Raw genomic sequence first — 26450 nt, forward strand, 5'->3', positions numbered from 1 at the left:
TACAATCAAATTATTAGAGTGAAGAATATTCACAGCAATGCAGTTGAAGGGTTGGAACATTGAAAGCAGGTTCAACTGAAGCTTCTGAAGATTCAAATAAAATTTTATTTCCAATACTTACAGGAAAAAACAGTTACATAAATATGTGACAACAAAAATCCAGATGAAGCTTCCAAAAGTAGGGTAATACAAATTTATCGTTTACTGACAAGAGTTTGAATAACTGAGTCATTGAACGGAAATTAAACTCTCATCAACTACTTTCAGGTGAAACTATCGAAAAATTTACTCAATCAGACTTTCAAAACTTGAATTCCTCTCATAAAATCTATATCAGATATTCAAAAATAATAATCCATTCCTCGAAGACAATAATCCATCCTTCAAAAACAATAACCATCTTTCAAAAATAATAATTTATCCTTTAAAGGCTATAGCCCTCTTTCTAGAAAGATAATTCATCCTTCAAAAACAATAATCCATTCTTCAGAATAATAATCAGTCTTTTTAAAACGTTGACTTATTCGTGGTGATATTTGGTCGACTTCCCACACCCATTAACACATTAGTCGTCGATCCCTTTAATGTAGTCACACGCATCACTTTCCAGTTCCACACTCGCCCTGATTTATGACACCAAATTTCCGCTGCGTCCATTGTTCGTTATTTCACATCTCTTTCTTCTTCCCAATTCGCTTTTCTCTGTTCTCTTTTAGCCCACTTTACCGCCCAAACATCCAATCATAACAGGCTTTTCCATGTTAACACAACTGTGGTTCATCAGTACTAGTACACCACCCAATGCTAAATGGATCATTCTACGCTGTATTGTTCTGATGACCTATTTTCGCTATGTTGAATCGACAACTATCAATACAAACGTATATCGACCTACTAAAACAATCGACTTCAAATTCGATATCATATTATTCCTATAGTGAGATTCATATTATAATGTCAGTGGAAATAAAAGGGCGGCATAGTTGCCACTTTTCCTTTTCCACCGCTCTCTATAGGAGATAGCTGTGATTCTAGTTATCCAGGCAAATCTGATCTGATACTCTATTAAATGTTGATTCTTGCTGATTATAATGAATTCTATACTAAACTTGAGTATATTTCATTTACCAAGAAATTATATTATTATTACATCATAAATTTCCATAATTGAGATGGAATATTTTGGTATTTGATCATAATTCTAAGTGTGTGTGGTTGAGTGAACATTACTGCCCAAAATGCCAGACATTTATTTTATTTATTTATTCATACAATAAGTACATCATCGAAATGATAGGGTGAGAAAAAATAGGGTAACCTTGAGCTATTCCTCTCCCAAATATAGATAAGGTTACACATAGTCCGAAATAGGCTATATAACATCAAATAAAAGAGTTCTATTCAGATTTTACATAGTCTGTAATTATTTTGGCAACATTGCGGTGCTGGATAGAGTTATCTGCTTTGTCCAACGACAGACAAGACGAGGATCAATAAACAAGGCTTGTCTTTCTTTTTTGTTATGTATGAATTTTTGACAAATAAGTAATATCATTTTACTGTAGTTTATCGTTTATTAAAATTAGAATTCAATCGTTTTAATCGTTTACCGTGTATAATACCTATCCTTAAATATATTATACAGTGCAGAGTTAAAATAATCAAAATTTTCAAAGCTGAATTGACAAGATAACTACCGACACAGATTGTACTATCGTTTATATCATGGAGAAACGAAAAGTTTCATATATCATAAGTTTCTATATCTATAAAAGTTTCTGTATCATAAAGAAACGAAACTATAGTTTCATCTCTTAGTTCCTCTGTGATAATATGGACATGAACGATGACAATTCCAAAGCCGTCCATAGTTCATATCGGTTTATTGAGGTTCAACACCCAACGCTAAAACTAATAATGCAACGCAGTGTTGTACCAATGACCTTTTCCATCGTTTGAATCGATTATCGATCTACTCGAGTATCGAAGCAATCGGATCAAAACGTGAATTATGAGACAAGTGATGTGGAACTACCATTACGTTGCAATCTGCCGATAGAGTGCAGTCATCAGTGATGGAAATGTTGAGAGCTCTGAGCCTCCAACAGATTCCCTAAAGCTGATATGCTGAAGGTTTTCAATTTTTTCCGAATTGAGCGCTTCTGCATGGTAGAATATATCAAACAGATTCCAAATTCTGATTTTTCCCTATATTTCTAACCGAGGGTGATCAATTCATGCGTGAGAAGCGTTCGATTGGAGAAAAAATTTATTCATATAAGGATTACTCAAAACAACACGTTTACAATTTTTTGAACAAAATAATTTGGTGGACAGGAGATAAAGCAGGATAGATATGAAAAATGGGATCAGAGGAAGATGATTGACATTAGTAGGGGATAAATGTAAAATAATTACAAACAAAAACAAACTTTAAAAAAATAATATTGTCGAAATCCTCATATTACTGAAGATGATTAAAACAGTCATCAAAGTTGAATGAGCGAGGAATATACGCTGAATAAAATAAGAATACAATATAAATTGAAGAAATAAGAATTGATTGATTGATTGAGTACTTTATTTATGTAGATTACAATATATACTGGCTTATACACTTATATACAATAGCTTACAATACAGCAAAATTATAGATGAATTTACATAATATAGACTAAGAACATAATTATTGAACTGTATATGATATGAAAAAGCAATTTGTAATATAATAACTATAGATAATAATTATATTGTTATGCATCTACATAAATGGCGGAGCTTTGGACATATCAAAGTCCATTCTTCGGAAAGAATATTAAAAATATCCTCCCCACTAACTCTCTACCAAAACGTTAATTTCGTTATTTAAACTAAGGATTTATTTATTAATGGAAATTAATAATACGAATAAATAAATATTAGAATAAATTGTTTCAATCAATACGAATATTTAAGAGAGAAAAAACAGAAAATTGATAAAGTAAAATAATCATATAGGTAGATAAGATCAAATAATTGATTAATAAAATGAAGTAGGCTGAAAGTAGATTAGGGTTATCAACTTTCAGTAATATACAGCAGTATGTAGTGGATAATTGAAATAACATGAGTTAATATTATATATATATATATATATATATATATATATATATATATTATATATATATATATATATATATAATATATATATATATATATATATATAAGTTACATCGTGAGAACCTACAGCAGTCAGCAGTTTCTATACAACTTCTTGGAACTCTCCTGGAACAACTATTGGAGCCAGCTTTCTCACGCATCGAGCGTCAGTCCTGCTTACAACATCGTAGCGAGAGGTACTCAAAATTCACTTGTCAAAATTATTTAATTCCAAATTTTGTGTATGTAAATAAAGATTTCTTTTTTTAAAAAGAAATCTTACTGACCGCATTATTTAGCTGGCGCAGTCGGTAGGACGATCGGGATTAATAATGAACATAATCTTCAGTTTTTAAACTGTTAACGATCGTTCGTAATATAAGGACCTCGCGTTCGCGACATCCGAAAAGTGTGGTGAATTATCAAGCTGCGAAACACCAACATTGTGAAGTGCAGTGGATATCAAACTTCGATATCATCATCACCAAATCTTCTTCATCGAACGTGCATCATCAACGCTGAAAGGACATCAGAAGAGATGAGCATAGCATTCGTTTTAGTGTAAGTCTTAATTTTAAGTTTTAATATTGTAATATTTTAGTTTGGTTATTCTCGAAACATTTAAATATTTCAGAATGCCTAATCAATCAGTAGATACAGCACCCTCTGCTGCTACCCCTGTTTTAAGAAAAGAATTCCTGGATATGATACCAGAATTCTCTGGAGAGCCATTATTATTAAACAGATTTGTATCGATTTGCGATAAAGTAGTTGCTAAGTTTCTTGTACAATCGAATCCCGATGATTTTCAAAATGAATATCTATTTTCTACTATTATTTCTAGACTCAAAGGTAGAGCTTTAGAACTTGTAACCAGTGGAAACACTTATGCTTGGCCTGAAGTGAGAAGAGTACTTCTCGACGGCTATCTTGACAAACGTGATTGTTTCACGTTGAATATTGAAATGACAGAATTGAAACAAGAAAGTAGCGAAAGCCCTTTTCATTTTCACGAGAGAATTCAAAAGATTCTCAACTTACAACTTGCATATTTCCTTACGAAGATGGCAGCAAACTCAACTATTCTATGCGAATACGCAAAGCAGCTTGCCCTTAGGGTATTTTTGAGAGGTCTGAATGAACCTATAGGATCACTGATGAGAACAAAAAACCCTTCAAGTCTAAGTGAAGCTTTGAGTATGATCACAAACGAAATGCAGTACAAAAACAGAAATAGTAATTATAATTTCAATCTCAATAAGAGACCAATCTCACAACCATTCCAACAACTTCCTCTGACTAAACAAATCCAACACTTTCCTCAGACTAGACCAATGCAAAACTTTCCCCAAAACAAGACTTATCCGAACTTCCAAAACCAATCACAACAAAGACCAATGATTACACATCAAAATAGCAATCAACAATTTCGCAACTTCAGTTCAATGAACCAACAGAGACCAATGTTTCAAAGGCAATTTTTCGGTCAACAACACAGACCACAAATGCAAGCGCAACCAACTCCAATGAGTATTTCAACCAGAAACACTGAACTTGAACCCCCGAAAAAGAACCCCAGATTCAATCAACTGACAACCGAATTCGCTACAAACAATGACGAATTACTCAATACTAACAGAAACGAACTCTTGACTGACAATTTCTCGAATGAACCGTTCAATTACCTCGAAATGACTGGAAATCTCATGAACAATTTTGAAAACTTGGAATTGAATGATGATTACAATAATGACTTCCGACCAAACAGAACAAAATCATTCTTTAGGAGAAACGAGCCTCGGAACAAATTTTCAATTATGAACTTGCAAACAAAAGATAACGAACTCTCTTACTTTCTAGACCCACAAACGAACTTTCGAGTACTGATTGATCCCGGAAGTACGCAATCCTTTATAAAAAAGGTAATTGCACATGAAGGTTTTAAAGATTCCTTGAAACCAACACAATTTGAAGTTACTACAGCCCATGGTAAATCAAAAGAAAAATTCAGTGCTAAAATACCATTCCTAGGAAGAAAATTTGATTTTTTCGTATTTGATTTTCATAAAGATTTCGATCTCTTGTTAGGAATGGATGCTATAAAGCAATTGAGAGTAAGATTGGATTACATTAGTAACAAACTTTACTATGGAAACAACAAACAAGTACCAATACTGTATTACAATACAACTTTGCAACACAATGAACCTTCTAAAGTCAATAAACCTCGTCAACTGTGGACTTACTTGATTGAAGCACGTAGTCAGAAAGCAATATCAATTCCGATAAAAAACGTGTCAAACGGAGAATGCTTTCTCAAATACCAAAATCTCTCTGGACTAGAAATTCCACAATCTATCCTAAAAGTTGAAAACAATAAAGCAATCTGTCTAATTACAAATTCATTTACGGAAGATAAAAAATTGACAATCACACGACCTTTTGAAGTTGAAAATTTGGAAAACTATGAACTAGTCCCTCATTCAAAGTCCACCTCATCTCCAAACAGTAATAACTTGAATAATTTTGAAGTTGACCAAACTAGATTAGATCTTTCAACAATTAGAACCGAGAACATGAATTCTGAAGAAAAAGAAGCAATATTAGAACTGATAAAAGAGTATGCAGACATTTTTCATGTAGACGGAAATAAATTGACATTCACAAATCAGGTCAAACATGTTATCAGAACAACCGATGAAATTCCAGTTTATTCAAGAAATTATCGATATCCTGTTGTTTACAAAGCAGAAGTTGATAGACAAATCCAAGAAATGCTAGATCAAAAGATTATCAGACCCAGTCATTCAGCTTGGAACTCACCAATTTGGATTATACCCAAAAAACGTGATGCATCCGGAAAACAAAAATACAGAATTGTGATAGATTTTAGAGGAGTAAATGCAAAAACTATTGATGATAGATTCCCATTGCCAAATATTGCTGAAATCCTGGATAAATTAGGAAGATGTCAATATTTTACAACTCTTGATTTGGCAAGTGGTTTCCACCAGATTCAAATGCATCCCGATAGTATTGAGAAAACAGCTTTTTCCACAGATACAGGTCACTATGAATTTCTAAGAATGCCTTTTGGATTAAAAAACAGCCCACCTACATTTCAAAGAGTACTTAACAATATTTTGAGAGGTATTCATAACGAAAAATGTCTTGTCTATTTAGATGATATAATAATCTATTCTACCAGTCTCCAAGAACACATCCAAAGATTGAGAGAAGTATTTGATAGATTACGATATGCTAACTTTAAAATTCAGCCAGACAAAACAGAGTTTTTAAGAAAAGAAGTAGCTTATCTAGGACACATAGTCACACCAGAAGGAGTAAAACCAAACCCAGAAAAGATAAGAGCAATACAACAATTTCCTATCCCAAAAACTACTAAAGAAATCAAAGGATTTCAAGGACTGTTAGGCTATTACAGAAGATTCATAAAAAATTTCGCAGATGTAACCAAACCACTAACAAAACGCCTAAAGAAAGGAACCAAAATTAATGTTGAAGATGAAGTTTGAATATTGCAAAACCCTTTTGTGTAATGACCCAATTTTACAATATCCTGATTTTTCATCCGAATTTTTATTAACAACAGACGCTAGTAACGTATCAGTAGGAGCTATCCTGAGTCAGAAGAAAAATGGTGCTGATTTACCTATAGCTTATGCTAGTAGAACCCTGAACGAAAGCGAAACTAGATATTTGGCAATAGAAAAAGAATTATTAGCGATAGTTTGGGCAACCAAATACTTTCGTCCCTACTTGTACGGCCAAAAATTCAAAATTTATACTGATCACAAACCATTGCAGTGGCTATTCTCAATAAAAGAACCAAATTCCAAACTTCTCCGCTGGAGATTGAAACTAGAAGAATATGATTACGAGATTTGTTATAAAAAAGGAATTTTGAATCAGAACGCTGATGCTCTATCTAGGATCCAATTGAATAATAATGATGTTATTCCAGGTCCTTCAAGACAAAACACAGGTGAAGAAGTAGATAAGATAATAAACGAAGCTATTGAAATGCATTTTTCTGAACTTGACAATCAATCTATGATAGGAAATGTAGACGACAATGATGTACGTGACAACAACCTTGACATTCGAGAAGAACAACATGACTCTGACGATCAAACAGTGCATTCAGACTATCACGGTAATGAAATGATTGGAATTCAAACTCTTGACGAACCAGTAAACTATGCTAAAAATCAAATATTACTAAATCTAGTGAAATACAATCCACGAAAAGTGAAAATACAAAAACTATTTGAAAACAAGTGCCGAATTATTGTAGAAATTTCCGAGAATAATTTTGAGAAAGATGTAGTAGAATTTGTAAAAGAATATCTAGTTCCGAATGTAAAATATTGTCTATACTTTGAAAATGATTTCTACGAAAGATTCTGTAACAATATTTATTGTTACAATTGTGAGTAATGAGAATTATGCGAATTAGCCTGAGAAGTTAGCCTGTTATGAAAATGGATTTTGCTGTTTTGCTTTTCTGCGTTGTATAGTGTCGACTCTGTAAGTGTGTGTGTAGAAGTAATGATACTAAGAAGATCAACGATTTTTCTGGAGGATCAGTCTGGTTCACGACCTTATAAGGCAAGGAATTTATAGCTGTCAAGGAAAAATAGCTGTCACTTGGTGGGAGAATGTATCTTAAATTGTAGTTGTAACGTTCCTTTCTATTGGTGGAAATTTTTCTAGAGAATAGTAACTCCCAATCACAGTTAACATTGGTTAGGTCTATCTAGTATGGACGATCACACAGCTGTCCACGGCAAGACGAGAAAAGCGAAGTGGATTCACTCAGCGTCTGTCCTCTGTCATAAGCAGTACTAAATGTAGTCTGATCAGAACTTTGTGTTAATCATGGCTCTCATGCCAGCTTTAGGCCTTTTTAGTATTTGGCTCTGGAACCTTTTGTTCCAGTAGCATTTTTAGTTTTTTCCGCCTCAGTAGTTGCTTTAATTAAGAAGAGAGAGAGTATCAAATTGTCACCTCACAATGGAGATTTTCCTCCTATAACCGCTACTAAAGGTACGTCATAGATTTATAATATAATTAAGGAAATTATTATCGATGAAAGCTTCCATCAAAGTAGTTATTGTAATGTACCGTAATTAAAGTGTAATAATTGAGAATAGTCCTTTTGATTTGAATGGAAGATGGTAATGGTAATTCAAACTGATGAATGTTGGAAGAAAATGAACGATTTATGTTTTGTAGAAATTTAGAATACCTATTAGTAGGAATTAAGATATTTTTTGATTTAAATTATTTTTGAAGAGAAAGCTATTAACCTAAATTGCAATTACTGTTGTTTAAATCCAAATTGACTAATGTTTATAGTATATTATTATGAGTTCTATCAGGATTTTGTGTTATATATTCTATTTGTTTGTTGATTCTAATGAAAATCTTTCTTGATTCTCAAGGAAACACCTATCATGTAATTTATTCTTTTAAATTACACCATATATGTAATTTATGTAAGAGAACTGACTATACTAACAACAATAATCGAAATACTTTGTTATGAAAAGTTGTTCTATCAACTTGTGAATTATGTAGGCCTATTATGGAATACTATGTACTCATCGCTTTGTGTATAGGGCATAACCCTGATTACAAATAAATTCTCTTCTATTAAATCAAGAGATTGAAGTAGGTAATGTCTGTTTATGTTTCAAAGTAATAAGTATTGATTTGAGTTTTAAATAACCTAAAGTAGGTTGATTTTATTATATAACTGAAGTTAAGTTAATTTGTATCATCCTAGTTTATTTTTTTATTCTAACAGCGGTCTAAGTACGGGAATATCAAAGTATGGGATCAACGTACGAATCCATCAATTTACGGGTTCATGAACGTGTGTCTTTAAGCCGCTGAGACGCCTCTGAATCGATGGCCGTCTTAGAAGCTTGGGGTATGCTGTCTCCTGTCCATCTGGACGTGTAGAGCTCGATCACCGAGCCTAGATTCAAATTGAAGAAACAGCTATGAGGTAACAACTTTTTTCCAAATTAAATGAACGTCCCAGGAACTCCGGATGTGACAGAATGGGTTTTAATAATTACAGACTTTTCAAAAAAGGGAGGGGTGTAAAACGTGGGAATTAGACTTTTGTTAAATCGTAATTTTGAGATATTATTGGGAATGGATAGATTACTAATTTAATTAATTTTGGTTTGAGTAATAGATTTTCGGTTGTATCTTTACATTGAAATGTGAGGCCATATATTTCTCTGTAAGGATCCAGCTGGGAATTTCAGTTTTCTTTAAATTTATATTTTAATCTACTAAGCTACTAAAGTTGAATTAGTATATGAAATGTTTAAAGGTCCTTTATTGATAAATTAATGTTTTAAAATAATTTTGGTCTTGAAGTTGTAAAGGATCGAGTAGAAGTTTCAAGGACCCTAGCTTTTCTAAATTTGTTTTGATAACACATATTTTTGAATAGTCTTCCTAAATAAAATTCCGTGATATGATATTTGAGGAATGTTTGTCTTTGCAGCTTTCATGATATAAAGATACAGAATAGTTATTATTGGGGATCATTAATATTTGATAATGTTTTGATAGTGTTTTAAAGTTTCCAAGTGTGTTCTAAGAATTTTATGTGGATCTTTTCTTAAAAATATTTATTGACATTTATGATTAACTTCTGAGACATATCTATGATAATTTTCAATTCTTCTTTTGAAATTAGAGTCCTTTAAGCTTCTTATGATTCAATCTAAAATGTTTTCAATGTAGAGCATACAGAGTAGGTTATTACCGAATTATCTATATCAGAGATAACTTTCTAAATTTAGTAATTTTATTTTCGGTTTTCATGATGTAACTTCTTTGTTTTATTAATTGTTGAATTTAACTGTAAGAGGTGACAATATAGTTGATATCTTCTCTCTATTTCCTTGTCTCTCTTGTCATTTCTGGATTCCCGTCCTCTAGCACTAGGTATGTTTATCAAGTATCCCTTTTATTAAGTTATATTGTGTGTGCTTCTAAATTCTAAATTCCAAATTAACTTTCTAAATTCATAGCACGGCACAATTCACTGTAGTAATTGCAACTTATTTCAAAAATACACAACTCAAACTAGTACGTTGTACGATAAAACTGATTGATGTCACAAACGAGGAAGAGATAAAAGAGATAATCGATAACTATCATGTCGGAAAGAATAATCATCGTGGAATTCAAGAAACTTATGAGCAAATTAAAAGATAGTACTACTGGCCAAATACTCGAAACAGAATTTGAAATTTCATCAATAGATGCGACATTTGCTTAAAAACAAAATACGAAAGAGTACCCTTGAACTTGGAAATGAATCTTACCCCCACTGCTTCAAAACCACTTCAAACTATTCATATCGATAGCATTACTTTTGACAAAAGAAAATTTTTGACGATGATAGATAGTTTTTCACGTTATGCACAAGCCTACCCACTTGCTAGTGCACAAGGAATTGAAATAGTTGATAAACTACTGGATTTCTTCAGTCATCACGGTGTTCCAGAAATTATAGTTTCAGATAATGGCACAGAGTTCACTAATAATGTGGTGAAAGAATTGATGGCACTTCATAAGATAAAGATTCACTTTATTAGCACACAGCATCCCCAGTCAAACGGCATGTGCGAAAGATTGCATTCAACCCTTGTCGAGCATATTAGACTCCTTAATAATCAAGCTCAATTCAAAGACGATTCTATCGAGAGAAAAGTGAAACATGCAATTTTAGCGTACAATAATAGTATTCACTCTGTAACAAAACTAACTCCATTTGAAATTCTGAACGGACACATAAACGCAAATGCTTTATTTGACATTGACATTGGCAAACAGATGATGAACGACTATGTCAATCAACCCAGAGAAAAAACCAAAAATCTCTATGAACACATTATGATATCTTTGTGTGATAAGTGTGATATTATGTTTGATATCTCGTTCCACTCCCTATCCTTTGTCACTGCATCCTTGTATTCAGAGCTTCTAAAATCCCAAATTATTGGGCGTTTTCTCACCTCTTCTATGATGCTCTCCTCCATTGAAGAAAAAATGATGAAAATCTCTGGGAAGTGGGAAGAGAACAGAGTGACGTCAAATTGAAGAAGAGTCCAACTACAGTGTGGGAGTGAGACGTACTAGTTGTCAGACGAATGAGTCATCACTGTGCGCATGCGCTACCTCTTCGAATCGCCTGCCATGTATTCAGATTGTAGCCCAGTCAATAAAGGTTTTTTCGATCCGAAAATTAAATAAAAGCTGAATCTTTTACCATCGATAGAACCCTCCCAGAGGGTCATTCTCCCAAAAGTCCCAAGAAATCCCCTTGGAGCTTTCCCCCCTAGCCACCCTCAAAGTTGAAAAATACAGGTAATCACGGAAAATCAATTATCTCTGTACCCATTGATCGGAAACAGTTCTATTATATGCCATTCGATTTGTTACGTTATGGACTACAATATTAGTTATATTCATTTTTTCAATAAAATTGACAGTTTTCTTGATAAAATAATATATATGTAGAAATTTAGGGGGTTTGCGATTTGATTTTTTTGTTTTCTTCGATTAACTTCAAAGCAAGTAGTTTGAAAGGAAAATGAGTCAAATAATTAATGTAGCCACTCTCATTGTCAATCCATTGAAGTATATTTTTTTGTATTTGCGATTCGATTTGACGCCGTGGAAGGGGAAACAGTCGACGCGGAACGGCGCTGCTGACTCTCTTAGTCATAGTAAACAGCAAACTGGAAATCAATTATCTCTGTAACCATTAATCGGAAAAAAATCTTTCATATGTCATTCGATTCGTTAAATTAAGGACTACAATATTAGTCGGATTCATTTCCTTAATAAATCGGACAGTTTCGTTGATAAAATAATATAATGTAAAAATTTAGGGGTTTTTCGATTTGATTTTTTTGTTTTCTCCGATTAACTTCGAAGCAAGTAATTTTAAAGAACAATGTGACGAATAATTATTGTAGCCACATTCATTGCGAATCCATTGATGTATATTGTTATGTATTTTCGATTCAAATTGATGCTGTGGAAGGGGAAACAGCCGACGCGGCTGACTCCCTTCACCATAGTAAACAGAATAATACTGCTGTCTACATTGCATCTCATTTACACTATGGCGCTCGAAACAATATTAATTTTGTCTATTGTTTTGACATGCGTTGTATATAGATTTTCACTTTCCTATACTCTAGAAAAATATTACAATTTTCTTGATTTAACCATGCTCATTATAAAAATCAGGATTTCGTTGTTTGCTCACAGAATTTATTATATTAATTTGAAGTATGCCTTCTCCATACGAGTCAGAGGTAACACAATTTGATAACTCTAGTTTCAGATATTGATGTTTTTCAACGAAGTTTCATGATATATTATGTGTCCGACTCCTTCATCTTATCCTTATTTTGTGAAAAATGAAGATTCAAAATTTCTTTTCATAGCTTTTCTTGTGTTTTATCTTGTTCCATCACTCTTCATAATTTAAACACTTGATAATGGAATGAATATCATCAGATCACGTGAACAAAAAAAAATAAAAGGGTGACCTGAGATACTATATGATAACACTGTACTCCTGATAAGTTGAAAATTTTCAAGCTGAAAGTAGATTAATTTGTTGCACATTCGGTTCAAATATTCACAAATGTTACCAAATATTACCAATATTATCACATATAGTGAGAACGAATTACTCTGAAGCTTTCTATTCTCACTGAACATGAAGAGGCAATACCAAGCCAGAATCGCAGTTCCGTTCAAATCATTATCATCAGAGCTTTCAAATTGATGCTATGTAACTATGGATGTTACCCCCATCTCACAATTTTCCTATTTATCCTTATCCTGATTCAGAATAAAGTAGTTTATCTTTAAAATCACAAAAATCAATGTACAGTACCTTGAAATTTGAAATTTATTTATTTCCAAAAGTACAAAACAACAAGCAGTATGCAGTAAAACATGATACAATATGATATAATACAAAAATAATGTTTTCAACATTTTAAACTAAAAATCAATACACTTCGGAAACAATATAGTACCCGCAAAGAAAAAACCTGAGCGCGGATACGAGTTGCTTTTTTATCGTACAGCAGTGTGATTTTAGACGTATGATTTTGGATGTGGAGATGAAACTGCAGAAAAAAACAGATGAAAGTCAAGTGAAACAAAACAAGAAAAAAAAGACTACCGGAGATTTCAAAAACTCTATACACGCGATTTGACAATAGACAAACACACACAAGTGGGCTCACCAAGTGGGCTCATAAGCCTTATCCAGTCGTGAAATTCACCAGCCTTATGTTTATCACAGCTAATTTTAATAATATTATCAGGAACTGTTTGTAAGATTTTATTTACTCTAAAATTTAATTGACGCCTACAAATTTCTAGGTCAATTCTGTCCTGTTCAACTGTCTGATTTCTGAGATTATATGGAGTTTCACGAATAGTAATTTCAATATTTTTCCTTTTTACATGTTGAATTAAACTCTTAATGTATAATTCTTTTAATTGCAAAACATCAAATGTTATGAACAATTCAGCACTCGGGAAACGTCTTTGTTTTCCAAGAGCCGCTCTTATTATATTCTTCTGCACAAGAAATAACCCATTTATGTAACAGTTTGCCGCACCACCCCAAGCCAGTAATCCATACCGCAAGATGGACTGAACATATGCAGTATATAGCAATTTTGCAATACTCTTATTGTTTATTAAACTGATTCTATGGAATCTGTAAATCAAGTATTTCAACTTCTTACATTTATCATCAATGTGATAGTTCCATCTTAGATGTGCATCAATTATAACTCCAAGGTATTTAGCATGGTCAGTTTCTCCCAGCAATGGACACCGGCACGGGGTAGATGTGGACGAAACACAGGATGAGGCATGTATTTGTAGGTTTATATTTGTGGGTTGAGTACTGATGTTTGGTGAGAAGGTTATGAAATTACTTTTTTTATAGTTAAGTGTCAAGGTGTTATTATCTAACCAGGATTTGATAACCTTCAGTCCCTCCACTGCTAGGTCATTCACCTCCTTCCATGACCCACCCGTAAAAGTTACTGTGGTATCATCTGCAAATGAAATTAGAGTTCTCTCTTCATTGCTGAACCTGAGTAGATCATTGACATAGATGAGAAATAATATTGGGGAAAGTACAGTTCCCTGTGGTACTCCATAATCTGTTAAGCTAATTTGATGAGATTTATTTCCAACAGTAAAGTTGGAAACCCTATAGTAAATAGTAACCCTATAATGAATAGTAAAAATAAAAAAATTTCTAGTAATAATGCAACTTTTTCTAGGTACGAATTTCAAGGCTCATAAAATGACTTTTTCTCAATCACAGGCAGAAATTCCAATGATCATCATAATAGTAATTTAATGAAAATTGTTTGTATTGTACAATGTTCGACGTAAGATAAGCTACATCTTTAAGGTAATCAACGTATCTAGGATTATCATGTTTATGAATGAAAGCGAGACTGTGATAGTCAAACTGAAATATAAACATTATATACAATGCATATTTCTGATCAACTATAATTACAAATGATAGTATCAAGCCGAAATTAATTGAGCAACTGAATTTCAAAGTTACTATCCACTGTTCAAATCGCACTGTGATTTCCTTTTACTTCCAAATGGATTGAATTGCCTCACTCTTCTACGTAACAATTATTGTAAAAGAAACAGTGGAATGTGAACGTCATCCAAATAGCATTTGAATTTCAATTTTCAGATCATGAAATTCATAAAAAACTAATTCTTGAGAGAATAGTGATGAATTACAAACAGTGCAAGTAACATTGATACAAAGCAATACAATGAAAATCAACATCGATTAATTTAATACTGGACTTATCAAATTTATATTACCTTTAATTTAGAACCATGAAATTGATAATCAGGTACATTTTTCAAATAGCTTCACCCAACTAAATCTGTGAATGCTAAGTCATAAGAAATCATGTTCAATAGATTTAATTTGAATGCTTCAAATAGAAAATGATCTATTCTTTTGGTGCCCTAATCAATAATCAATTTCAATCAACATTATTAGACATAAAGAAAAGCTTCTGCCAACCCTTGTGTAATGAATGACAAGATGCGAGTGAAGGTGAAAAATCGATATGTTAACAAAAATAATAGAAGATGATGAATCATCTTTCAATTGATCTTATACGGTAGGGTACTTTGTGGTTAAATGTGAAACACTTTCATGATTTTCCTACCTTTTATGCATGCTTACTCTTCCTTAATTTGTATGTTTGCATGGCTTTCATCTTTAGAATCTACTGAATTTTCAAATTGGACTGTCTAAATAATGTAGATTCAACTAGTAAGAATGGAATATAAGCTACTTTACAGAGAGAATCATAGAAAGTTTCAACTCAACAAGCCCAATGTATAAATTTCTTATGCCTCAGCCGTCATATATATTTGGCTGAACTGGAGGTATATTATCAACCTGGCTTGGAGAATATTAACTGTAGAAAACAGCAAACACTGCACGCTATGATTTTTCAGGAAATTGCCACTGTTAACACTATTGTAATCTATGATTTATCTCAGTTTTTGACATTCATAACTTTTGATAAATTTTAGCATAGATTTATGATCATACACACATATTTTAAATATGTATTATATTATGTAATAGTATGAATATTTTATCGGTTGCAAACAATATCTTTGTCTGTCATAGGATGCTTGATTTAGCACATCTATAACAACAAAATTATTTTAGAGAATTAAAATGTGAAAATTGGTTTCATCGCATGTCAAAACAATAGACAAAATTGATTGTTTCGAGCGCCATAGTGTGAATAAGATGCAACTTGGAAAGCAGTAGGCCTACTACTGTATTTTACTGTTTACTATGGTGAAGAGAGTCAGCCACGCCGTATCGCGTCGACTGTTTCCCCTTCCACAGCGTCAAATCGAATCGCAAATAAATAACAATATACATCAATGGATTCGCAATGAATGTGGCTACATTAATTATTTGTCTAATTTTCTTCAGATTATTTGCTTCGAAGTTAATCGGAGAAAACACAAATAAATCGAAAAACCCCTAAATTTTTACATTATATTATTTTATCAACGAAACTGTTCGATTTATTGAGGGAATGAATCCGACTAATATTGTAGTCCTTAATTTAACGAATCGAATGACATATGAAAGATTTCTTCTCCGATTGATGGTTACAGAGATAATTGATTTCCAGTTTGCTGTTTACTATGACTAAGAGAGTCAGCCGCGCCGTTCCGCGTCGACTGTTTCCCCTTCCACGACGTCAAATCGAATCGCAAATACAAAACAATATACATCAATGGATTTGCAATGAGAGTGGCTACATTAATTATTTGGCTCATTTTCCTTTAAAACTACTTGTTTCGAAGATAATCGAAGAAAACAAAAAAATCAAATTACAAACCCCCTAAATTTTTACATAAATATTATTTTATCAAGAAAACTGTCAATTTTATTGAAAAAATGAATATAACTAATATTGTAGTCCATAACGTAACAAATCGAATGGCATATAATAGAACTGTTTCCGATCAATGGTTACAGAGATAATTGATTTCCCGTGTTTACCTACATTTTTCATGTTTTAGGGGGCTGGGGCTGAAAGCTCCAAGGGGATTTCTTGGGACTTTTGGGAGAATGACCCTCTGGGAGGGTTCTATCGATGGTGGGAAATTCAGCTTTTATTTAATTTTCGGATCGAAACTGCTTTTTTGGACCTTCATTGACTGGGCTATTGAGCGCGCCACACTGAGCTCGCTTTGTCCGCCGTATAACCTTTAGTACTACCTCTCAGCGAACTTTTGTAGAATCGCCTAGCAGGCGGTCGTAGGTGGTAGTGCGCCGTACTACCGCCGCGGTAGCGAACTCGGTGTGGCGCGATCAACCTGAATACATGGCTAGCGATTTTTAAAACTTCGCTACCGCCGCGGTAGCGAGCTTGGTGTGGCGTGCCCTTAAATTAAGAGATGCAATCAACTATTTGAAATTCATCAACCATACAAAGTCTGTTATTGAAGAAAAATTGGAAATGATTTTGTTTTACAATGAAAACGTCAAACGCAATAAAAGAGGTTTAATAAATAGTCTTGGATCTGTTTTAAAATTTATCACTGGTAATTTGGACGCATATGACGAACAAAAATACGATAAGTTGATTCTCGAACTGTATAATAATCAAGATAATTTAGCCAATCAAATTTCAAACCATTATTCAATTAGTCAAAACATTATTGTAGAATTCAATGAAACAATTAAACTTGTGAACCAAAACTTCAATGAATTGAAAGAGAAATTTTTGATAATTAATGATGATTTAAACGATTTCATAGAATTAGAAAAAATTAAAGATATTTTGAATCAATTACTTATAGCTTATAATATTTTATTAGACGTAGTTCATGACATTGAAAATTCTATTGCATCTTGTAAAGTAGGCGTTCTGCACCCTAGTATAATGTCTACTAAAGAATTGTTCAATGAACTTGTGAAAATTTCAAAACTCTATGACAAGAAATTCCCATTAGAGATTAAGTATAATAAGATGTTAGAAATAGAAAAATTGATTAATGTAGATTGTAAGCTAATTAAGAACGAAATAATTTATTTTCTCGAATTTCCGATTGTAGAAGAAGCAACTTTTGATCTTTTTGAATTATTACCAATTCCAAGTAAAGTAGAATCAAATTTTGTAACAATACTTCCACAAAACAAATACCTGTTGAAATCTTCTGATAATTCTAATACTTTAAAAATTGAAGGATTGTATAAAGAATGTAGATTGATAGGAGATAACGAATGCTATCTGTGCTCATCCGAAGCCATCTCCCATCAACAACTGCAGTGTGAAGCGGCTATCATATCTACTGGTTTCACTGACAACTGTAAATTCACCGCCGTCAAAATTGAAGAGAACCTCATCAAATGGATTCCCGAAATAAAACAATATTTGGCAGTCTTACCAAAATTGGAGACCTTCCACATAGAAACGAAAACCGAAACTACTGTGACAACACTTCAAGGAATTTATTTCATCAATACAGCCGAAGGAAAAATTTACTATCGAGGAAAACCTCTGTTCCACTCTTCCCAAACGAGAGGACATCCAAAATTTCTAGAAAACATCCAATTAGAACTTCAAGATCATCAAATTCCAGACTTCCAAATTCATTTGAAAAATTTAGACAACTTTAACCAATTTAAAAACATTCAAGTGTCTCCAGTTATCCGAAAATCATATCTAACCACCGACATTAATGTTTTCACAACCATTTTGTACATTGTGATTGTTCTTTGCGTGATTTTCACCGTGTACAAAAGAATCTCCAAAAGAGGACAGCAACCTTCTTCAAGAACTTCGCTACCAACCCCCGAAGTTCTCTTTAGGGAGGGAGGAGTTACATCGTGAGAACCTACATCAGTCAGCAGTTTCTATACAACTTCTTGGAACTCTCCTCGAACTGTTGGAGCCAGCTTTCTCACGCATCGAGCGTCAGGCGTCAGTCCTGCTTACAACATCGAAGCGAGAGGTACTCAAAATTCACTTGTCAAAATTATTTAATTCCAAATTTTGTGTATGTAAATAAAGATTTCTTTTTTAAAAATAAATCTTACTGAACGCATTATTTAGCTTATATATATATATAATTCGTTCTATAACATGGTTCAAAGGTTTATATTGGTGGAATGGGTGAGGGATGGTTGTCATGTGATCGTTCTAGGGCCGGACAGTTTCAGTCATTTGTTCCAAAATATGTTTTTTTAAAGTCAGGATGAAGCTCGCTCGGCTCTCGATAGACCTGATAGAAACAGGAAGTGCATTCCATGCACGACAGGCACTGACTAAGAAGGATTTTGTGAAAATAGTAGTTCGATGATTGGGTATCCTTAAAGTACTTTCTCCGGTTCTAGTATGTGAAGCATCTATCCTCCTACCTTCAGAGACAAATTTGAAATCATCTTTAAAATAGTTCGGATTACCGTATTTCAAGATATCTCTAACAAGCTTGACTATTCGAAAAAGCCTTTGATCGGGAAGCTTTAATGTTGAACTAGCAATGTGGGCTGGGGTGATATGATCATGGCGTTGGAGAGAGTAGACGAAACGTAGACAATAATTTTGGCAACGCTGTAGTTAATCATTCAGAGTGACTTGCATATGGTTAAGAACAGAATTACAATACATTAAATGTGGGAAGATGAGAGATTGAACCAATAATAATTTAATGTTTCTCGGGAGGATATCGTGCATTTTCTTCAATGCATGCATGGCTAAGAATACCTTTTTACAAGTTTTGTTCACTTGTTCTGACCAGTCAAGAGTATTATTCATAATAATGCCTAAATTTTTAACTGAGCTACAGTAAGGAATGCCATTACCGTCTACACTAATTTTGTGAATCGATTCAAGGTCAATATTGTTTATAAGACGAGAATATCCAATTATAATGGGTTGTGTTTTGATGGGATTAAGCTTAAGGCCATTTTTCTTTGTCCATTCCACTATCGAATTGATATCTTGATTCATTATTCCAACTGTTTCATTAATTTTTGTTATGGGACAGCTTAAATAGATTTGAAGGTCGTCTGCATAAGTATGAAAACTGGAGAATTTGATAATGGAAGAAAGGTCATTAGCATACAAAGTGAAGAGGAGAGGGCCTAAAATTGAACCTTGTGGTACTCCATGCATAACGTTTTTCCAAGTTGACTTTTTGTCACCGACAGATACACATTGTTTCCTACCTAATAGATAGGATTTGAACCAAACTAAGGAGTTGTGACTGGAACCAAGAATAGCCAACTTATTCAAAAGGACTGTATGATCAACAGTGTCGAATGCTTCAGAAAAATCAAATAGGGGGGTGAGGATGGTGCATTTTCTTTGGTCCATAGCTAACCTTATATCATCAGTGACACGAAGCAGAGCTGTCTCAGTTGAATGGAATTTCCTAAAGCCTGATTGAAAGTTATGAAGCTTACTATTCTTGTCTAGAAATTTTACAACTTGAGCATGAATGAGTCTTTCTAGCACTTTGGACAATGCAGGTAGAATACTGATTGGTCTAAAATCCTCAACTTTATTGGGTGATAGAACTTTATTTAGAGGGCGAACCAGAGTAAACTTCCAGTTTTCAGGGAAATTGCCTTCTTCAAGTGACTTGTTGAATAGAAGAAGAATAGAAGATAAACGAATGGAAAGATGTATGATGCAAAGTTTGAAGAAAGCGACGAACCAATCACAAACAAGCTACAGAGTGTGAGTGGGAGAAAGCATACAAGCAACGCCTAAAAATAGAAATAAAAATAAAAATCTCAGTACCCTTTTTGAATTATTTTATCACAACATGTTTCAACATTGATGCTATTTTCAAGTATTTTATATGATACTTCATATCACTTGAAAATGGCATCAATGTTGAAACATCTTGTGATTAAATAATTCAAAAAGGGTACTGAGATTTTTATTTTTCTTTCTACTTTTATTCCAAGTAGCCCTATACAGAAAAGAGATGAAAGCAACTCCTACTATTATCCTGATTGGTCAACTTCAAAATGGGGGAATAAGGCCTACTTCTAAATACTGCCGATAGATCGCAGTATATACTGGATGAAGATCCTGTTCTCTTGGAAAGAATTATTTAGTAAGAAACAGTTCTATCAAAGTTTGATGTAAGCAAACAGGAAAGAACAATAAAAAGACTGTTTCCATTTTCTGTGGTATGAGGAAGTCTTTTCCAGAACCACATGACTAGGAGGAGATGAGAGGAATTTTGAACTTTTATCGAACATGCCCTAGTTCATAATAATATCCACATGGACATTTTTCAAACGTAGTCAGTTTCAAACTACTTTCCTATTCAATAAGGAGGCCAAATTAAAATGTCATTTAGGATGAGGGAAAGTCAAATATCCACTTCTGAGAACCCTATACTAAGATTCACGTTATCAAGTCAGCACTTGCTTTTCATTGGTTTGCTATCCTTGTGTCGTTCGTTAGACAAAGAAGATAGCTCTACCATTTTCTAACTTTACACCGTTGCAAAATCGTTCATGTTATAAAGAAATATATAGACCACCATAACATTTCCTCTCAATTTTAAAATGTTATTTTAAAAGGTGAAAGTGATATACTCGAGATATAAATTGATCATAAACAGAACAGTTTAAAAAAAAACATAGTTTGAAGTTGGCACATTCATTTTGAATTAACCTGTATTATGAACTACCAAGATATTCTATGTTATATTATACAACATGTATCATTTAAATGATGAAAGAATATATTTCCTTGACGAAAAAAAATATATTTGAGATATAATTGAACATTATTGACAAAATTCAACAATCAATACATTTGATATAACAGGATGATTTATTTAGTTCACAGCTATCTTCCAAAGAAGTCGATGAAAATAAAAATTTAAAACTATGGCATCCTATCATTTCCACTGATTTAAAGACATGCATCTCACTACAGGATTCAAATGAATGGAGAACAGATAGCAGCCATTAGTAAACTTCATCACGACACCAACCGCCAATAGGAGAAGATAGTGGCAATTTCGCACGCTGCAACAGGAAGTGACAAAGTAACAAATACTGGAAACAACGCCAAGTAAATGACCCGCGACCAAAGCAAGAAGAAGAAACGAAACAGACATCACGGAGAGAAGAGGCCATCGTCATTTCCAGGTAAAAAGAAACAGATGAGGGAGCGTGAAAAAGAAAAATGTGAAGGAAGAGATGCTGGGAGTTCAAGAAGCTTAAGCAATAGGAAGTACAATAAATTAAGGAGATGGAAAAGAGGGAAAAGAAGAAGACAGGAGGAGAAGAAGAAGAAGAAGAAGAAGAAGAAGAAGAAGAAGAGAAGAAGAAGAAGAAGAAGATGATGATGATGATGATGATGATGATGAAGAAGAAGAAGAAGAAAACTGCATTATTATAGTGAGCAGTGAGGTATAGTTGAAGATGGAAGATGGGGAGAAACAGTGATGAGCAGGAATGAGGGGAGGAGGACTGGGTAGAGAAGGAAGAGGGATGAGAAGATGAAAGAGTAGGACAGAATAAGTAGAACAGAGTAAAGGACAATGTAGAGGAGGAGGAAGAAGAATAAGATGAGTGATGAAAAAATAAGTGAAATATTTGGTGATGGGAAAGTAGTCAGTCTTCTTCTTCATGTGCCGTCTCCATGAAGGTTGGCTATTATGATGACAATTTTCACCCTGCTTACAGCTGACTTGAAAAGTTAATTTGAGGTGCACTTGAACCAATCCCTTAAATTGCGCAACCAAGATATACTTCTTCGCCCCACTGACCGTGCAATATTCCATACTTATGTCCTCTCATTATGTGACCCAGGTACCTTAATTTGCGCTCCTTGATTTCACCAATGAGTTGCAGTTTCTTACCCATTCTCCTGAGAACCTCTTCATTTGTAACATGATGGGTGTATGAGATTGTCAGCATTCTGCGATAGGTCCACATCTCAAAGGCTTGTATTTTCTTCTAACCCCATCTATTCAATGTCCATGCTTCCACACCATATAATAGTACAGGAAACACGAAACATTTAAGGAGTCGCATTCGTAGTTCAAGCTTGATGTCAGAAAATTCTTGATCCTGATAAATGTGGAACGTGTTTTCTCTATTCTTATTCTGAGTTCTGAGCAGTTATCAGCTCAGTAGAAGTAGAAGTAGTCAGTAGAAGAAAGTAAATATATCATAAAGATGATGTAGGAGGACGAGAATGAGGAGTTGGATAAGGTAGAAAATGACTGGGATATGAATGAGAAGGAGGAGGGGGGGGGAAGAAGAAGAAGAAGAAGAGAAGGAGTAGAAGAAGGACTAAAACTAGGGAGAAGAGTACCAGTTGATGATGAAGAAAGAGACGACAGAAGAGAAGAAAAATGATTCGTAAGCGCAAAATGTCAGGAGGAAATGAGAAAAGTAATAAAAGAAGAAGTAATTGAATAGGAGGAACTGAAACTGTCAAGCATTGATTGTAGAGCCATAGAATAAAAGTGACAACTGGAGTTGCAAAAACCATTTCCACGCTCCAGAAACGGAAGTAGGAAAAACGTAGAAGGAAGATAGATGAAAATTGTTGAGGTGAAGGCGTCAATTGTGAAGAAAAACTAGATAAAGAACCGAGCAATGACTATTGAAATGCGGGACGTTCTATAAATTATGATGCTTCAGACAACCAATCGAATAAACTAACAAAAGAATTGAAAACAAAACATAATTGGCAATGAAATGGAAAGTAGCACTTCATCAACAAACACGGCTGAGAAATTTCAATCGAATCAACCAATTAAAACCTTCAAAAACACAACACCAAAGTCAAATATTGTCAAACCAAATTACAACGACCAATAGCCATTGTGAAAATGCTATCAATAATTTGACAAGTACTCCCAAGGGATATTGTGATTAGCCCCCGAAACACTTGAATGGTTGGCTAAACGAATCAATGAGCACAAATAAAGGCTTCAAATTGAATTATAACGTTACGGGCTGATTATTGGCAATGAAACAGAGGGGAGGAGCCTACACCTTTATACGGTTCATGAGGGGTACTATAGTGGGCATTGGGGCATTATTAGCCTGCTCAAATCAAATTACTCGGAATAGAAACTTCAATATAACAAAACACGGGTAAATCAACTCAGCACAAAACAAGTACAACAACACTTAATAATACTTCAAAAACTTTTTAGAAGAGCAGCCCCACAGAGGATCACAAAAATAAGGGCCAAAACTGAGAATCTTTCCTACTGTTATTCAATTTGAAAACAGGTTTTTGTAACCTTTGGGATTATTTTCCATACTAATAATTTTTTGTGATGATCTTTAAGGTATGATTGTGAGTTTTTAGTTATGTCCGTAACTATGGTAATTTCATGCTCTGTATATACTGTAAAAAATAGGAAATGAACTGAATTTGAATTCTTAGTTTCCACGCGGAAGTCGCGGTCTCACAAGATGATCCCTGGATCGATTTCCAAAGCTTCAAGACTATTCTATTCATATCAATAACATTAGTCAACCAACTGAGTTGTTACCGGGGGTTTGAGCAGACCAGCCTACCAAGCCGTAATTATTTATAGTGAGATATACAACATACAAGCATGCACAGTTCTTCATTAAACATGGGAACAATGCAGCTTCATCAACCTACGCCCGCACCCGCACTGACAAACTAGGATCATGTTTACGTACTCTATAATATCCAGGGTTCTTCCTTTACCAATTGTTGATATGGGTTAATATGTCAGGCGTGCTCCGCAATGGGTAAATATTACAAATTAAAAAATCTGGTGTGGCGCACTCACACAACTTTCCTTGCCGTTATGAAAATTGATCACCTGACGCTAGTGTTCCCGCGCATCTCAAGTCCACTATTCAAAGATTTGAGCCAGCTGGTGACAGGGCAATAACGCTGGAGACACACATGAGGTCTGCTATCTCTTCATAGTGAATGATTTAATAGAATCAACAATAATTTTGCAATTGAATAATCACATTTTCTCAAATTTAAAGCTTATTTTCAATTTTAGGTGAAAATGTTACTGAACATTAATTGTATAGATTTTCATGCTCAATCTACTCCACTTGATTTTTTTTTGTTTCAATTGTATCTGAAGCCTGATAATTAGGAATCTATCTGCATTGATTGATCTGCTCCTGAAATTTTTACAGATATAGGACTTGTGGCAGTTGATAGAGCTTATCTATTTTAGGTATGAATTTGATCAAAATCGTTGGAGCCGTTTCCGAGAAAATCACGAAAAACCCTGTTTTTGACAACATTTTTGCCATTTTAGCCGCCATCTTGAATTGCATTTGATCGAAATTGTTCGTGTCGGATCCTTATAGTGAAAGGACTTGAAGTTCCGAAATTCAAGTCATTCCGTTAATTGGGAGATGAGATATCGTGTACACAGACGCACATACACTCATACACACATACACACACACACACACAACACACACACACACACACACACACACACCACACACACACACACACACACACACACACACACACACACAACACACACACACACACACATACAGACCAATACCCAAAAACAAGTTTTTTGGACTCAGGGGACCTTGAAACGTATAGAAATTTAGAAATTGGGGTACTTCAATTTTTTTTGGAAAGCAATACTTTCCTTACCTATGGTATTAGGGCAAGGAAAGTAAAAATTGCATGGACCCTTTGAAGTAGATAATTCGTATCAATAAAATATTGACTCTGACTGTGATCGCATCGGAGACCTTTCCGAATCACATGCGTTGACACTTGTCATCGATTTGACATCGGCATTGGCATTTTTTCGTACGTATTACAGGTGTATATAGAAATCTAAAGTGTACCTACATTTACAGGCGTAATATAGGACAAATGAAATAAATTTGTTTGAATCATTCGTATAAGAATTGATTGAAAAGAATGAGAATAGGCCTATAGCGTGTTATGTTGGCAGCCTGCGAGCTGCAGTACTGGTTGTAGTCATGAAATCATGAAAGAGTGTATCTTTTCGATTAGAGTCTTGGATTATAATGGATATGTTCGAATACATATTATTCGTTTTACATATATTATAACCATCCGTGGTAAATTCAGAATCTTTGAGGAGAATTTCAAGTTATCCGGTTGGAAGTGCAGATGTGATGATGCGTGAAATTCTCAAAGATCGTGATTTCCCCATCTATCCTGTACTAAATCCAAAGTCTTTCTTATGAAGGGATAGGAATATATTACTACATCAGCGGTGCTTACCTCTTTCTGATGCGTGTAGAAAAGGACAGCCAAATCCAAGCGGCGCCTACGCTGTTCGACGCGTGCTGCGAAGCTGGTGACGTGTGACTCCAACTGGTGGGCCACCTCCCAGATCTCCTCAGCGTTGCACTCGCCCGTCTGTGCCAGCTCCTCTGCCGCCGTCAGCAGCTTCTCTGCGTTCGTGTATGTGTTCTGCAACACAACAAAACACACGTCACACGGTTAGAGACAATGAGTTGATCATAGAGTAGAGAATCGTAGATACAGATAATTGCTTGGGAAAAATGATTACGAAAAATGGAGAATCGAAGAGTTTATCAAAGAGTAGAGAATCATATGGCATATATTAAAAAGAGTTGCATGAGGGAGTTGATTGGAGAAAGAAGATAATTGAAGGGA

General features: G+C 34.1%; 1 protein-coding gene across 1 annotated transcript in view; it reads right to left on the reverse strand.

Moving 5' to 3' along the window:
- Positions 1 to 26450, reverse strand: part of LOC111050083 (triple functional domain protein) — a 463117-nt gene that overhangs the window by 145758 nt on the left and 290909 nt on the right. Inside the window, 1 exon segment of the mRNA XM_039431097.1 lies at positions 26052 to 26243. Coding sequence (XP_039287031.1) covers positions 26052 to 26243 — 192 coding nt within the window.

Source organism: Nilaparvata lugens, chromosome 6 (genome assembly GCF_014356525.2).
Source record: "Nilaparvata lugens isolate BPH chromosome 6, ASM1435652v1, whole genome shotgun sequence".
Lineage (NCBI taxonomy): Eukaryota > Metazoa > Arthropoda > Insecta > Hemiptera > Delphacidae > Nilaparvata > Nilaparvata lugens.